At 49.9% G+C, this 16,488-nt stretch overlaps 1 protein-coding gene across 8 annotated transcripts in view; it reads left to right on the top strand.

Annotated features, from left to right (window-relative positions):
* The first annotated feature begins 7,163 nt into the window (after window positions 1-7,163).
* The window catches only part of TNIP2 (TNFAIP3 interacting protein 2), a 37,589-nt gene continuing 28,264 nt past the window's right edge, over window positions 7,164-16,488 (top strand). For all 8 annotated transcript variants that reach the window (XM_066385673.1, XM_066385674.1, XM_066385669.1 and 5 more), the window contains exon 1: window positions 7,164-7,537. In XM_066385673.1, the coding sequence (XP_066241770.1) occupies window positions 7,259-7,537 (279 nt within the window). In that variant the 5' untranslated portion in view covers window positions 7,164-7,258. The remainder of the gene's footprint in view (window positions 7,538-16,488) is intronic.

The following is a 16,488-nucleotide window of genomic DNA, read 5'->3' as shown; positions in this document are numbered from 1 at the left end:
CATCAACCATAGTTGCAACACCTTGGTTGCTCATTGATTGCCTTCTCACCCTTTCCTTTAATTTTAAAAGTTTAATTCTTGATTTTAGACAGAGGAAAGGAGAGAGGGAGAGAGAGAGTGATTTGCTCCTGCATGTGCCCTGACTAGGGATCAAACCTGCAACCTTCATGCTTCAGGACAATGCTCTAACCAACCGAGCTCTCAAGCCAGGACATGAGCTCCCTTTCCAATTCACCAAGACACTGTCTTAGTGGGAAGGGGTATGTGTGAGAACACTTCTCTGTATAACTCCTTAGGCTACAGAAGCTTCTAGACCAAACCACACTATAGACCAGGGGTCCCCAAACTTTTTACACAGGGGGCCAGTTCACTGTCCCTCAGACCATTGGAGGGCCAGACTATAAAAAAAAACTATGAACAAATCCCTATGCACACTGCACAGATCTTATTTTAAAGTAAAAAAAACAAAACGGGAACAAATACAATATTTAAAATAAAGAACAAGTAAATTTAAATCAACCAACTGACCATTATTTCAATGGGAACTATGCTCCTCTCACTGACCACCAATGAAAGAGGTGCCCCTTCCGGAAGTGCGGCGGGGGCCGGATAAATGGCCTCAGGGGGCCGCATGTGGCCCACGGGCCCGTAGTTTGGGGACCCCTGCTATAGACCCACAGGACTGCAGTTGAATTCTCCCCTCTCATGCCAGGGCCTATGAGAGAGAGCAGGTTGGCTGGTGTCCCCACCTCTGAGATAAACTTGGAGCTGAACAAGATCAGTGAGTGACATGAAGAGTAGTTAGTTCTGGGCCAGCAGGGGCAAGATCGTGTGCCCAGGAACAGGGAGGAATCTGGGTGCTGGCTCCCAGCTGTGGACAAAAAAAAAGGTTTCTGTGGAAAGTACCCTCACAGGTGGGTAGCCATGTCCAGACATTATATATATATATAACTTCTTTAGTAAGAAAGGCTTATCTTTGCCTGAAGCCAGTCCTGCCCCCTGTTTCGGTGCCTCTAGGTTCACTCACCTGTGAAACAACCACCCTGGAGAGCGCAGGACCTTTAACCACCTTGTAACCCGGCCCCCCCCCCCCCCCCATGCTCTCTCCCACCCTCTTGCTCTCTCCCACCCTCGGTAATCTTCCTTCCTGCCTGCCTTAATTCCAGCTGAGTCATAGAAAGTGCAAACTGTCAGTCTCTGAAGCATTTGTCTCAGTCTGTTGAGATCTTGCTTCTAGGTATAACCTTTTTTGGGGGCTCAAATAAAATTTTTTTTTTCAAATTATACGAGAAACTTTATTCAGAAAGTCACAGAGATAGACAAGGTGAGCTAGCGGGGCTGGAAGGGCTCCGGAAGTGAGTTGCGGAGGCAGAAGAAGGGACCCCGGAGCTTAGGAGAAAGGCAGCGAGACCGTGTCTGGGGGAAGGAGGGAAGAAAAGGAGCCAGCATGTTCTCACGCTGACTCAGTATTCAGTGATGAGAGGCCCAGGCACCCAGGGCTCTGCCGTTGTGCACGCTCAGGGGCAGGGTGGAAGGTGCGACTTGCATACACTCTGGGTCCTTCCTGAGCCTGCTGGGGTGACCAGCAAGAAAAGCCAGTGACATCGCCTCCTTGTGGCTCATATGGAGGGTTGAGGGTGCAGTGGGGTCTCCCTGAGGCCCAGAGTGGCGTCCAGGGCAGGCAGCAGCAGGCCAAATGGGAATGGCCTGGGACCCCAGCCAGCCCAGCCCAGCACCCTGCTGTGTCTCCTGGGCTCTGCCTGGGACCCTCCTTGGTGTCAGAAGTCCCTGAGCTCTGCCCACGAGCCAAGCTGCCCTGAGGTGCCTGCACCCACCAGGAACTGAATATACATCCTGCAGAATTTTTCATTTGACCCCTCGGTCAAGAAATGATTGTGAGTGAGGGTCAGGGGTTCTCCCTCCAGGTGGGCTATTGGGCGCTGTGGCAGTGCAGCCAGAGGCCTCCTGGCGCCTACCCCCACTGAGGATCTTCTGGGGGCTTCCCTCCACCCTCAGGGCCTCCGGCTCTCCCTGCTGCTGGACCCCCACTGCCCACAGGCCTGTACTCAGCCCCACGCCCACTGGGAGAGGGGGCAATGTCAGAGAGGCTATGGGGACAGAGGTGGTTGTGGGATAGAAGTGAGGGGCCAGCCAGTGTCCCCCCACTGTTCCAATGTACCATGGGGGCGAGCTCCCCTTTCTTCCCCAGATTTCCTGGTTCTCAGGGGTGCCACAGTGCCGGAGGTTTTAGCTTCATCCGCAGATCAAGGAGAAGGTGGTTTCCTCGGGTCTGGATCCCCCTGCATTGGAGCTGTGCCGAGTCAGGTGGCGCCGCTGTGGGCACACAGCCTGCCGAGGGCTTGGGCCTCACGTCCACAGGACAGGGATACTCGGGGCTCGGTCTGCCCCAGCCCCTCCCGTGCCTTCTCCTGCTCCTGCCGCTCCAGCCTGCCTCCACAGTTCTATCCCAGCCCCTCCCAGGCCCTCTCCTGCTCCTGCCGCTCCAGCCTGCCTCCACAGTTCTATCCCAGCCCCTCCCGTGCCTTCTCCTGCTCCTGCCGCTCCAGCCTGCCTCCACAGTTCTATCCCAGCCCCTCCCAGGCCCTCTCCTGCTCCTGCCGCTCCAGCCTGCCTCCACAGTTCTAGACTAGACCCTCCCGTGCCTTCTCCTGCTCCTGCCGCTCCAGCCTGCCTCCCCAGTTCTGGACTAGACCCTCCCAGGCCCTCTCCTGCTCCTGCCGCTCCAGCCTGCCTCCACAGTTCTATCCCAGCCCCTCCCGTGCCTTCTCCTGCTCCTGCCGCTCCAGCCTGCCTCCACAGTTCTGGACTAGACCCAGCTCCCTGCTGCTCCCCGCTCCCCAAAGGCTCTTTTCTTGGATGCCCACATGGCTTCTTCCTCCCTTCTGGCCTCTACTCACAGGTCACCAGTCTTTCCTGACCTCTCTGGATGAAAGCCAGGAGGAGCGACGGGGTCTGAGCTGGGAACCCTGGTGGCGGCTGGAGGCAGAGGGGACATGGAAGGGGGAGCTGGGGTAGAGGACTCTGCCCTGCCCGCATGGCCCCCAGACTGAGCACGCCCATGCCCTCCCTGCTTGCCCCTCATGGCCTCAGACTTTGGGGCTGGGCTGGACCACGGAAATTGGGAGGTGACAATGTGCTCGGAAGGATGGAGAGGAGCTGGGGGGATATGCTGGGCCTGGGTGGGGCTGGCTGGGCAGTGCAGGGCCTCTCTTCTGGGAGCTGACCCAGCATAATCTGTTCTATGAGCACCTCAGCACCTGCACCCATCTGGCTTTGCAGAGATTTTAGCATATGTGGGTTTGGGGTGTCGTCCCATGCCCCGGTGGGAGCACAGAATCATACACGACTCGTTCATTTCCTATCACTGTGTAACACCACCGCACACGAGCAGCTTAACACAATACATACTATCTCACCCAGCTTCTGGGGGTCAAGAATTCGGAAGCAGCTTAGCTGGGTGGTTCTGGCTCAAGGTCCCTATGAGGCTAGCATAGGATGCTGGCTGGGGCTGGACGGCACGGTTTCAAGGCAGCTCGTTTCCTCTGAGGCTGGCTGTGGGCATGAAGCTTCAGCCCCTTGCCACACGGACCTCTCTGCAGGGCTCCCTGAGGGTCCTCTTGCGGTGGTGGATGGCTTCCCCCAGAGTGAGTGACCCAACAGAGGGCAAGGCGGCAGCTACATGTCCTTTATGACCACGCTACGGAAATCACACAGCATCATCTGTGCAGGGTCCTCTCAGTTATTCCGGTCAGCCCCATGCAACGTGTCAGGAGCATGAATACCAGGAGATGGGATCCCTCCTGGAGGCTGGCCACTCCGACTATATGTACACACCTGAAATCCAAAGATTTTTCCTAATGCATGTGATGCTCAGTGCCGAATGAGAGGCTAGGATGCTCATTTTATAGCTGAGAACCAGGTTCAAGGCGTCGACCTTAAAAATAAAATAGCCTCCTGGCCTGTGCTGGTGCAGTGGATGGAGCATTGATCTTGAACGCCGAGGTCGCTGGTTCAGAACCCCAGACTTGCCTGGTCAAGGGACATATGAGAAGCAACTGCTACATAGTTTATGCTTCCCGCTCACCTCTCCTTTCTTTCTCTCTCTTCTCTCTAAAACCAGTAAATAAAATCTTAAAAACAACAACAACAACACTCAGTTTCTTTACCAGCAAAGATGGGTTTATTCAAGAACAGCAAAGAATTGTAATTTGGGACAAGTCAACTGTAACAATAAGCCTGGGCAAGTCCAACAAACAAAGTAGAGGAACGTTGTTATTATTATTATTATTTTTGTATTTCTCTGAAGCTGGAAACGGGGAGAGACAGTCAGACAGACTCCCGCATACGCCCAACCGGGATCCACCCAGCACGCCCACCAGGGGCGATGCTCTGCCCACCAGAAGGCGATGCTCTGCCCCTCCGGGGCGTCGCTCTGCCGCGACCAGAGCCACTCCAGCGCCTGGGGCAGAGGCCAAGGAGCCATCTTTGCTCCAATGGAGCCTTGGCTGCGGGAGGGGAAGAGAGAGACAGAGAGGAAAGCGCGGCGGAGGGGTGGAGAAGCAAATGGGCGCTTCTCCTATGTGCCCTGGCCGGGAATCGCACCCGGGTCCCTCGCACGCCAGGCGATGCTCTACCGCTGAGCCAACCGGCCAGGGCCGAGGAACATTATTTTATGGAGAAAAAGGAAGTTGGTTGTTGGAAGGAAAGTCCATTGGAGGAAAGTGTGAGTGCAGGGTGACTGATAGTCTCTTTTTCTTACTGGCCGCGTGTCTGGGGCAGCTGATTTCTCATAGGAGAGCAGACAGCACGTGCAGTAGTATATCCTCGCTCAACGTCCCGGGTCGTGACAAAGTTTATGACGGAGACCTTAACGTGGACAGAAATCAAGAGTCCATGGTAGGAGCTAGGGCAAGTGGGAGAAGCTCTCCCACTGAATGTCATTTTTAGAGCCAAAAAGGCGCAGTGGCTAAAGCGTCGACTGGAACGCTGAGGTCGCTGGTTCGAAACCCCAGGCTTGCCTGGTCAGGGCACATATGGGAGTTGATGCTTCCTGCTCCTACCCCCCTTCTCTCTCTCTCTCACCCCTCTTTAAAGTGAATAAAATCTTTTAAAAAATCCCTAAAAACAGAACCCAAAAGAAAGAACTGTTTACAACAGCTGAACAGTGGGATCTACCATCTGTTAAGCATCTGCCAGTGTGTGCGTGTCGTTCGCCGAGTCTGCACGCCTCAGATCAAAATCCTTCCTTTTTCCCAAGTAAATTTTTTTTTTGGTGACAGAATACCTCATTGATTTTGTTTTACGAATGACAAAAGGTTTTTGAAAACTGAGACTTTAAGCAAAACAACATAACGGAACCAACTCTACCATAGGTTAATTTGTAGAAAGAAGAGTTAATTTCCTACAGCATATTTCTGGTCAGAAAAACACCAAACTTCTAAATAAAGACCCAAAAGATGAATGAAAACAAGTAAGATCATTATTTTCCAACCTGTGTATTCCAGTTCAGGGTCATGGGTGGCGGGACCATCCCAGCAGCTCAGGGCACAAGGCAGGACGCCCTTCCAAGGCAGGACCACTCAGAGTGGGAAAACATGACACCCCATTCACCTCACTGTGCATATCGTTGGGAGCAAACTCACACACACACACACACACACATGCACACACAGAGGCTGGGTAAATTCCACAGACAGTGGTCCCAGCTGGGAAACGACTTCTTTTTCTCTCTCTCATCAATGTTATAATGAAGGAAAAGAGGTTATTAATGGACCAGCTGTACATCTTTTCCTGTTGGGGCCTATAACAGATGAGGATTCCTCAGCTAGGGTCTAATAATTAGACAATTCTTACCATAATTGATATGGAATGTGACTGTGTGAAAGCTCCCCCTTCTGGCCTCCCGACTCCGTTTCGCTGGTGAGGTTTCCTTACTAATTAATTTTCAGTGACCTGCCCCAGGGTCCACATAAAGCAACAGCAATTAAGACATCCCAGTTCTAACAGCTCCGGGGGCCAGAGCTCCTGTTTGCTCCACCACTGTCTCAGCCCCCCGCCCCGGAATGTGTCATTCATAACGATGGGGCAGGCAGTGTGCACCCCGTACTGGAGTTCCCACCACACCCCTGCCAGGTAGGAAGGGCACTGGCTCTGATCTCACCGCTGCAGAGGGGTAAGTGCGAGCTGGCGTTGTTGATACACCCGTCGGAGACTCCAAGGCTGATACACCCGTCGGAGACTCCAAGGCTCAGCCCCAGCTTGGCTATGAACACAGAAAGGGGCAAAAGCGCAACGCTGCTCTCAGAGACAGGGAGGTGGAGGGGCACCCGCGCAGGGGCAGCAGCCAGCAGCGATTCTGCGGGAGGAAACCTTGGGAAGACCGCACGTGTGCTTGGGCGTCGTCGTCGACGAAACTCAGAGTCGGAAAAAGAAAATTCGGAAAAAGGAAACTCCGCAAGACTCGGGGTTGGTGAAGGAAGTTGGGAGAAGGAAAGGGATGTTGCCAGGCGAGGGTGGGCTAGGGCCGGCGCCCGGCGGCCTTCTGCTCCCAGAATAACACTTGCGACCTTAGCCAGAGGCGTGCGCCTTGGGTGGGCAAGGAACTCGCTGGGCTCGGCTCTTGATCGCAGCTTAGGCGGTCAACCGGCGTGCGGATGGGGGACTCGGACCCAACTCAGCTCCAACACTCGGGGTCGCCTTTGACCCCTTTCTCTCTCCCATCAGTAGCTACATCACAGGCAGCTCAACATCCGGGCCGACAGTCCGAAAACTCCTCAGATGTGAGGGGTAGGGTCGTTGGGATAAGATACAATATAGCCCCTACGAGACAGGAGAGGGGGCGGAGCCTGGAGCTTGACGGAGGCGTGGCCTACAACCAGCAGTGGGCGGAGCCGGGCCCTCGACGGGGAAGTGGTCTGCAATTGGCCGTGGGCGGAACCTGGTTCTCGGCGGTGGGCGGGACCTGGGCGCTCGACGGGGGCGTGGCCTTCAACTAGCAGTGGGCGGAGCCGGGACCTCGACGGAAAAGCGGTCTACGATTAGCAGTGGGCGGGTCCTGCCGGGCGACGGGGGCGTGGTCTGGCAGGCAGTGGGCGGGGCCGGGTCCTGAGGGGGACGTGACCGACCATCGGTAGTGGGCGGGGCGCACAGGCCAAAGTTCCGGGGAGGTGGGCGGCCCACCCAGACCCGGCGCGGAAGTGGCCGGCGGCCGTGCGCCCTCCCGTCCAGACCCGCAGACATGTCGTCCGAGGACGCGGGGTCCGGCGGGCGGGAGGGGTCCCCGCGCGCGGCCGTGGCTCTCTGCGGCCTGTACCACGAAGCCGGGCAGCAGCTGAGGCGCCTGCAGGACCAGCTGGCCGCTCGGGATGCCCTCGTAGAGCGCCTGCGCGCCCGCCTGGCCGCGCTCGAAGGGGACACTGCACCGTCGCTCGTGGACGCGCTGCTGGAGCAGGTGGCGCGCTTCCGGGAGCAGCTCCGTCTGCGCGAGGGCGGCGCCGTGGAGGCCGCGCTGCGCCAGGTGCGCCTCCTCCCGCCGGGGCTGCGGGCGCGCGTAGTCCCCAGGGCGGCGCGTGGGGCGGAGGGCGAGGTTTGGCGTGGGTACAAGGGGCGTGGGCCTGTGTGGGTTCAGAGGGTGTGTGTGTCTGTGTCGGGTCTTTTATAAAAACAATGATTGGCCTGGCCGGGTTGCTCGGTGGTTGGAGCGTCATCTGGATATACCAAGGTTGCCTGTTCGATCCCCAATCAGGGCACATCGATGTTTCTGTCTCTCTCTATCTCTATCTCTCTCTCCCCCTTCCTTTCTCTCCCTCTCTCAAATCAATAAATTAAAAAGTATTTAAGCATAGTTGGTATACAATATTGTTAATTTCAGGCGTGCAGTTTGGTTATGACATTTTCATACCTTACAGTATGATCACGCACCACGTCTAGTAATCTGTCACCTGTCTAGTAATCTGTAATCCTCTCACCTTTTTTCATCTATCCTCCCACCCCCTCCACTCAGGCAACCACCCCTCTGATCTCTTTCTATGAGTTTGTTCCCGTTTAACCATTTATTTTGTTCTTTAGATCCCACATATAAGAGAAATCTGTTAAGTGTCTTACTCTGTCCAGCTTATTTCACTTAGCTTCATGCCCTGACAGGGGTTTTGATAGGCACTGGAAATGCAGAAAGGATCAAGAAAAGCAGACTGGCCCTGGCCGGTTAGCTCAGTTGGTTAAAAGCGTCTTCCCTAAACAATAAAGTTGGCAGTTCGATCCTGGGTCAGGGCACAAATGGGAAGCAACCCAAAAACACAAGACTGAGTGGAATAACAAAGTAATGCTTCCCTTTCTCTCCGTTCTCTCTCCCTTCCTCTCATTGTCTCTGTAAAAATCAATAAAAGTTAAGCCTGGGACGGATGGCTCGGTTGGTTGGAGCCTCCTCTTGTAGTGTGGAGGTTGCGGGCTCAACTCCCTGGTCAGGGCACATACAGGAACAGCTCGGTGTTTCTGTCTCTCTCTCTCTCTCTTGCTGCCTTTCTCAGAAGAAAAAAAAAAAAAAAAAAGGAAGAAAGAAAAAGAAAGGCAGATTTGTCTTTATGAAGCTCATATCCTCATTGAGAAAAGACATTATAGAAATAATCTATTGCCTCTGTGGGAAATATTATGTAGATCGCATGTAGGCCTTGGCCAAGTGGCTCAGTGGATAAAGCACCGCCTGGGCATGCTGAGGTCATGGGTTCAATCCCTGGTCAAGGCACATACGAGAAGCAACCAATGAGTGTACAACTAAATGGAAAAACTAAGTTGTTGCTTCTCTCTCTCTCAAATCAATGGAAAAATTAAAACCAAACAACAACAACAACCATGTCTAGCATATTGTTTTATGTTGTGAACAGGGTTCAATGTATCTAAGTGCAGAGCTTAATCTCTTGCACATTGCTGGTGCTCAGAGGGTGTGGATGCCATTCACCATTGCCACTCAGGCGTTTGCTTATTGAGCCTCTTTTATTGGCAATCCTTTTTATGGGAGTAGAATGTGTACGAACACCGTGCGTTGTGTTTTTTCATTCCTCAGTACATTCGTTTCACAGGTTGCGTAGAGTACCAGAGCTGTGTCAGGCTCAGTAGAAGCGTGAATCCAGTATAATTGAGAGACTAGAGAAGAACGCAGGAAGCGGCTGTAAAATGAGACGGGGGGACAAATGTTGATGGCCCTTACTACTGTGTCAAGTGGCTAATGGCGCGTTCTGTTCAGCCCTAGGCTAGGAGAATGCAGAGATGATCAAGATCCAGTTCTTGCCCATCAGACTGTGACTCATAACAAGTGCAGAAGTGATAGCTCCTTGAAGCAAGCTGTGGAAGGGATGGAGGGAGCTGTGGTGAGGGAAGTGCTGAATGTAGAACAAGGATGGAACTAAGCCAACCTCACTATCCAAACCAGCACCCTGGTCTTATCAGGTCAGCAGCTTTCTTTTCCTTTAGATGTAGTTGACATATAATATTACATTAGTTTCAGGTATACAACATAATATTTTGATATTTGTGTATATTGTGAAATGTTGACCACACTAAATCTAGTTAACCCTCATTGATCAGTTTTTGTAAGTTGAACCATCTCTGCATTCTAGGGGGGAAAAATCTCACTTGGTCATGGTGTATAATCCTTTTACTGTGTTGCTGAATTTGGTTTGCTAGCCCTTTGCTGAGAATTTTTGCTCAGTGTTCATAAGGGATATTGGTCTGTAGGTTTCGTACAGTGTCTTTGCCTTGCTTTGGTATCAGAGTAATACAGGTATCATAACAATAGTTAGGAAGTGTTCCCTCCTTTACAGTTATTTTGGGAAAACTTGAAAAGAATTGGTATTAATTATTTATTAAATGTTTGGTAGAATTCACTTGTGCAGCTATGTTTATGGTATTGTTTTTGGGTACAGTGTTCTTTTTTAATTAATTAATTAATTAATTGTTTTGTATTTTTCTGAAGTGAGAAGGGGGGCAGAGAGACAGACTCCTGCATGGGCCTGACTGGGATCCACTGGTACGCCCACCAGGGGGCGATGCTCTGCCCATCTGGGGCGTTGCTCCATTGCAACTGGAGCCATTCTAGGGTCTGAGGCGGAGGCAGTGAAGCCGTCATCAGCACCTGAGCCAACTTTGCTCCAATGGAGCCTTGGCTGCAGGAAGGGAAGAGAGAGACAGAGAGGAAGGAGAGGGGGAGGGGTGGAGAAGCAGATGGGGGCTTCTCCTGTGTGCCCTGACCAGGAATCGAACCTGAGACTTCCACACACTGGGTCAATGCTCTACTGCTGAGCCAACTGGCCAGGGCCTCAAGGAGAAAAATGGTAGGGGAATAAGAGGGTACAAGCTCTTTAAATCCCCTATAAGTCACTTCAAGTTTGCTGGGCCTTTTTTTATTTTTTATTTGTCAATTTTTTTAGAGAGAGAGAGAGACATCAATTAGTTGTTTTACCTATTCATGCTATCATTGGTTGGTTTCTTGTATGTGCCCTGTGCAGGGGTCAAACCTGCAATCTCAGCATGTCAAGATGATACTCTAACCAACTGAACCACCTGGCCAGTGTGGGCAGAGTATTTTTTATGTCTGTTAGGTCTAGTTGATTTATTGTGCTTAAAAAATTTTTTTTAATTGATTTTTAGAGAGAGAAGAAGAGAAAGAGAAAGAGAGAGAAACATCAATTTGTTTTCCACTTATTCATGTATGTGGTTGATTCTTTTTATTTATTTATTTATTTTTATTTATTTTTTTGGTATTTTTCTGAAGCTGGAAACGGGGAGAGACAGACAGACTCCCACATGCGCCCGACCGGGATCCACCCGGCACGCCCACCAGGGGCGACGCTCTGCCCACCAGGGGGCGATGCTCTGCCCCTCCAGGGCATTGCTCTGTTGCGACCAGAGCCACTCTAGCGCCTGGGGCAGAGGCCATAGAGCCATCCTCAGTGCCCGGGCCATCTTTGCTCTAGTGGAGCCTCGGCTGCAGGAGGGGAAGAGAGAGACAGAGAGGAAAGAGAGGAGGAGGGGTGGAGAAGCAGATGGGCGCCTCTCCTGTGTGCCCTGGCCGGGAATCGAACCTGGGACTTCTGCATGCCAGGCCGACGCTCTACCACTGAGCCAACCGGCCAGGGCTGTGGTTGATTCTTGTATGCACCCTGACCAGGGACTGAACCCACAACCCTGGTATATCAGAGTCATGCTCTAATCAACAGAGCTACCTGGCCAGGGTCCTTTCATTTTACCCCATAGGATTCCCTTGAGCATTTCTTGCAGGGCAGGTCGAGTGGTGATGAATTCCCTCAGCTTTTGTTTATCTGGGAATATTTTAGTTCCTCCCTCACTTCTGAAGGACAGTTTTTACCAGATATAGGATTCTTGGTTGACAGTGTTTTCTTTTAGTACTTTGCATAGACTGGCCCATGGCCTTCTGCCAAAGTGTCTGATGAGACATCTGCTGATAATCTTACTGAGCGTCCCTGGGTGACAAGTCACTTCTCTCTTGCTGCTTTCATAATGTGTCTTGGTATACCTTGTTTGGAGTTCGTCTTAGAGTTTGTTGAGTTGTTGAATAGTTATATTCATGGTTTTCATCAAAGTTAGGGAGCTTTCAACCATTAATTTTTCAAACATGCTTTCTGTCCCTCTTTCCTTCTGGGATTCCCACAGTGTGTGTTGGTCCACTTGATGGTACCCACGGGTCATTTTTTTTTCAGTCTTTTTCCTTTCTGTTTCTCAGCCGTGATCATTTCCATTGCCCCATCTTCAAGTTTGCTGGATTCTTCTGCCTGTTCAAATCTGCCTTCAACTCTCTCTGGTGAAATTTTCATTTGAGTTACTGTACTTTTCAGCTCCAGGATTTTTTGGTTTCTTTTTAGGTTTTTGTACATACTCACATTTCCATTTGGTTTGTACATTGCTTTCTTAACTTTCTCTGTATTTTCTTTTAGTTCTTTAGGTATCTTTCCAATGGTTGTCATGAAGCCTTTGTATAAAAGATTTGCTGTCAGGTATTTTTCCAGGACAGCTTCTGTTGATTTATATTTTTTTCCTTTGAATGGGCCATGTTTTCCTGTATCTTTGTCTGCTTTGTGGTTTTCTGTTCAAGTGGACGTTCAGATCTAATAATTTAGTATCTGTGGAAATCAGATTCTCCTCTTTCCCAGGGTTTGCTTTTTTCAATATTTTGTTTTTTTATTTTTCTTTGATGGCTGTAGGTTGTCTCTGTGCTGAGAGTCAACCTGAGGTGTAACGTAAGGTTTTCTCAGTTCTTCTTTGAGGCTACAGCTTTCCCTGGACGTGTGTGGCCATGTTTTCCCCTATAAGCAGTTGCTTTGGAATGTCGTAGTCTTGACTGTCTGGCTCTCAAAAGGGAAGGAGAAAAATAGTAGGGGAATAAGAGGGTGCCAGCTCTTTAAATCCCCCAGAGTTCCTGACCTGTGGTGGCGCAGTGGATAGAGCATCGACCTGGAAATGCTGAGGTTGCTGGTTCAAAACCCTGGGCTTGTCTGGTCAAGGCACATATGGGAGTTGATGCTTCCTGCTCCTCCCCCTTTCTCTCTCTCTCTCTCCCTCTCTCTCTCTCTCCTCTCTCTCTCTAATAAAAGTAAATAAATAAAATCCAAAAAAGTAAATAAATAAATCCCCCAGAGTTCACTTCAGCTGGAAGGGAGGGTCCTGCAACCACAGGAGGAGATGCGATGACAATGCTGCCTACCTCTCCTCTGTCACTGGAAGCAGCAGCCACTGTTTCGTTCCTGATATGTGGAGGACGGGGTCTTGTTTTGCCCACCCGGGCTCCTGCAAGCTGTGTGCAAGCAGCTCTGGAAACAGGCAGGGCCGCTGGCTGTGGGAGGGTGAGGGAGCTGCTAGCTCTGTGGGCTCTTAGGGCAGCTGGAGCAGACTGTTACAGGGTGAAGGCCAGCGGCTGTGCCTCTTATTTTTTAAGGCTGATCTACAGAACTATCCATTTAATTATTTACGCATTTGCACCCTGAGTCTGGAGCTGTGGGACCCAGGGACAGGTCCCAGTGTGGGTCTCAGTGACGGGTTCTCCTGGGGACGTCAGCCTACTTGCTGGCTTCTGTATTTCATGTCCACATGTGTGAGCTGGGGTTCTGGGCCAGGCCATGCTTTCTGACGACACTGGTCTATGTGCTTCTGAAGTCTAAGAGCTGCCACTAATTGGACAGGGGCATTTAGTCAGAGGGGCCAGCTTCAGAGCCAGCGGCAGGGGCTCAGGGGGTCCTGGGGCCCTCACAGTGTTGGGAGTCGACACATCGGTCAGCAGTAGGGAGGGGGTTGCCCAGCCATGCAGTGTTCCACTTCCCAGTGGTTTTGCCTTTGTCTAACTCTGGCAGGTTCCCAGAAGTAAAGGACAAAGCCAGCCACAAGTAGGGTACCTGTCACCCAGCAAGTCCTCCGCAGTATTTCATCATTTCTTAGGGCCGAGTAGTATTACACTGTATATATGTACCACATTTCTTTTATCTAACCCTCTATCAGGTGACCCTGTGGTTGACTCCGTGTCTGTGCCACCGTGAATAATGCTGCAGTGAACATAGGGGTGCATATATCTTTGTGAATAAATGTTTCTGAGGTTTTCAGGTAGATACCAGAAGAGGGATTGCTGGGTCTTAGTTTTTTGAGAAACCTGCATCCTGTTTTCCACAATGACTGTATCAGTTTACATTCCCACCAGCAGTGAGTGAGGGTTCCCTTTTCTCCACAGCCTCTCCAGCACTTGTTCTTACCTGTCTGGTTGATAACAGCCAATCCAACAGGTGTGAAGTTGGATTGTGTTTTTTTAATTTTTTAATGTGTTATTTCATTGTGGTTTTTTTATTTTTTATTTTTTAATTTTTTATTCATTTTATTTTTTATTTTTTTTTCATTTTTCTGAAGCTGGAAACAGGGAGAGACAGTCAGACAGACTCCCGCATGCGCCCGACCGGGATCCACCCGGCACGCCCACCAGGGGCGACGCTCTGCCCACCAGGGGGCGATGCTCTGCCCATCCTGGGCGTCGCCATATTGCGACCAGAGCCACTCTAGCGCCTGAGGCAGAGGCCACAGAGCCATCCCCAGCGCCCGGGCCATCTTTGCTCCAATGGAGCCTTGGCTGCGGGAGGGGAAGAGAGAGACAGAGAGGAAAGCGCGGCGGAGGGGTGGAGAAGCAAATGGGCGCTTCTCCTGTGTGCCCTGGCCGGGAATTTTTTATTCATTTTAGAGAAGAGAGGGAGAGACAGACAGAGAGAGAAAGAGAGAGGAGAGACAGAGAGAGAGAAGGGGGGGAGGAGCTGGAAGCATCAACTCCCATATGTGCCTTGACCAGGCAAGCCCAGGGTTTCGAACTGGCGACCTCAGCACTTCCAGGTTGATGCTTTATCCACTGCGCCACCACAGGTCAGGCTCATTGTGGTTTTGATTTGCATTTCTCTAATAGCTAGTGAAGACGAGCATCTTTTCATATATCTGTTGGCCATTTATATATGTCTTTTGGGAGTGGTATCTGCTCAGGTCTTCTCCCTATTTTTATATATATATATATGTCTTTTGAGAAAGACAGATAGGAAGGGAGATGAGAAGCATCAACTCATAGTTGTGTCAGTTTAATTTTTCCTGATTGCTTCTCATATGTGCCTTGATGGGCATTGGTGCTCAACTTGAGCCAGCGATCCCTTGTTCAAGCCAGCGACCTTTGGGCTCAAGCCAGCAACCTTGGGGTCATGTTGATGATTCTGTGCTCAAGCTGTGAGCCTGCACTCAAGCTGATGACCTTGGGGTTTTGAACCTGGAACCTCAGCATCCCAGGTCGATGCTCTATCCAGGGCACCACCACTGGTCAGACTGCCCATTGTTTCACTGGATTGTTTGGTGTTGAGTTGTTCAAGTTTTTTTTATATATTTGGAATATTAATCCCTTGTCAGAGCTGCTGTTTGTAAATATCAGCACCTATTTGGTTGGCTGCCTTTTTGTTTTGTTGGTTTCTTTTGCTGTGCGGAAGGTTTTTAGTTTGATGTAGTCCCATTAATTTATCTTTGCCTTTACTTCCCTTGCCTTTGGAGTCAAATTCATAAAATGTTCTCTATGGCCAAGGTCCATGAGTTTAGTACCTATGTTTTCTTCTATGTAATTTGTTTCAGATCTTATATTTAGTAGGTCTTTGATCCATTTTGCATTAATTTTTGTGCAGGGGGACAAACTATAATCTAGTTTCATTCTTTTGCAGATGGCTTTCCAGTTTTACAAGCAGCAGTTATTGAAGAGGCTTCCTTTTCTCCATTGTGTGTTTTCGGCTTCTTTGTCAAAAAGTATTTGTCAATATATATGTGGTTTTATTTCTGGGCTCTCGATTTTGTTCCACTGGTCTGTGTCTGTTTAGATTACTGCTCAATGCCATGCTGTTTTGATTTTTGTAGCTCTGTTGTATAATTTATTGTAGCTCTGCAGTATATATTGTGATACCTCCAGCTTTGTTCTTTTTTCTAAGGATTGCTTTGGCTATTTGAGATCTATTGTGATTCCATGCAAACCTGATAACTTTATTGCTCTATTTCTTTAAAAAATGACATTGTTGTTTTGATGAGGATTGCGTTAAATTGTATATTGCCTTGGGTAATATGCCATTTTAACTGTTGATTCTTCAGATCCATGAACACAGAATATCTTTCTATTTCATTTTGTCTTTTTCAATCTCTTTCGATAATGTTTTGTAGTTTTCAGTATAGAGGTCCTTCACATCCTTTGTTAAGTTTATTCTTGTGTATTTTATTCTTTTGGTTTCAGCTGCAAAAGGAATTTTTTTTTTCATTTCTTTTTCTGAGGTTTCATTGTTTGTAAATAGAAAGGCAGTGGATTTTTTTACATTGATTTTTGTATCCTGCAACTTTACTGTATTTATTATCTCTAACACTTTTTGCATGTCATCTGCAAAAAGTGACATTTACTTCTTCCTTTCCTATTTGAATCATTTTCTTTCTCTTGCCTGACTGCTCTGAACAGGACTTCCAGAGTATTTTGAATACATGTCGTAGGAGTGGGCATCCTGGTCTTGTTCCTGAATTTAAAGGAAAAACTTTATTTTCATTTTTATTTTTTTAAGACACAGAGAGAGAACTGTCGATTTGTTTCTCCACTGATCCATGTGCCCACTGGTTGACTCTTATTTGTGCCCTGACCAGGGATCAAACCCCGCAACCTTGGCATATGGGGATGTTGCTCTAACCAGCTGAGTTACCTGGCCAGGGAGTTAACTTTTTTAAGACAAAAAGAATAAGGCTGGCTACTCCTTCAGAGTCAACCAGACTCACCCCATTGTCTGCTGTGTGTCTGTGGTTTTGTGCCTGGTGTTGTGAACTGGTCGAGGGCAGAACCCAGGTCCTGTTCTCTGAATCACCCAATCTTACTCCCAGACACTTACATCCACATGGGGCTGGGCCCAGTGCCCAGGCTCAGGGTGTGGAGAGGAG

Source organism: Saccopteryx leptura, chromosome 5, assembly GCF_036850995.1.
Source record: "Saccopteryx leptura isolate mSacLep1 chromosome 5, mSacLep1_pri_phased_curated, whole genome shotgun sequence".
NCBI classification, from domain to species: domain Eukaryota; kingdom Metazoa; phylum Chordata; class Mammalia; order Chiroptera; family Emballonuridae; genus Saccopteryx; species Saccopteryx leptura.
Note: the sequence above shows the minus strand (reverse complement) of the source record. Positions and strands in the feature narration are given on the sequence as shown.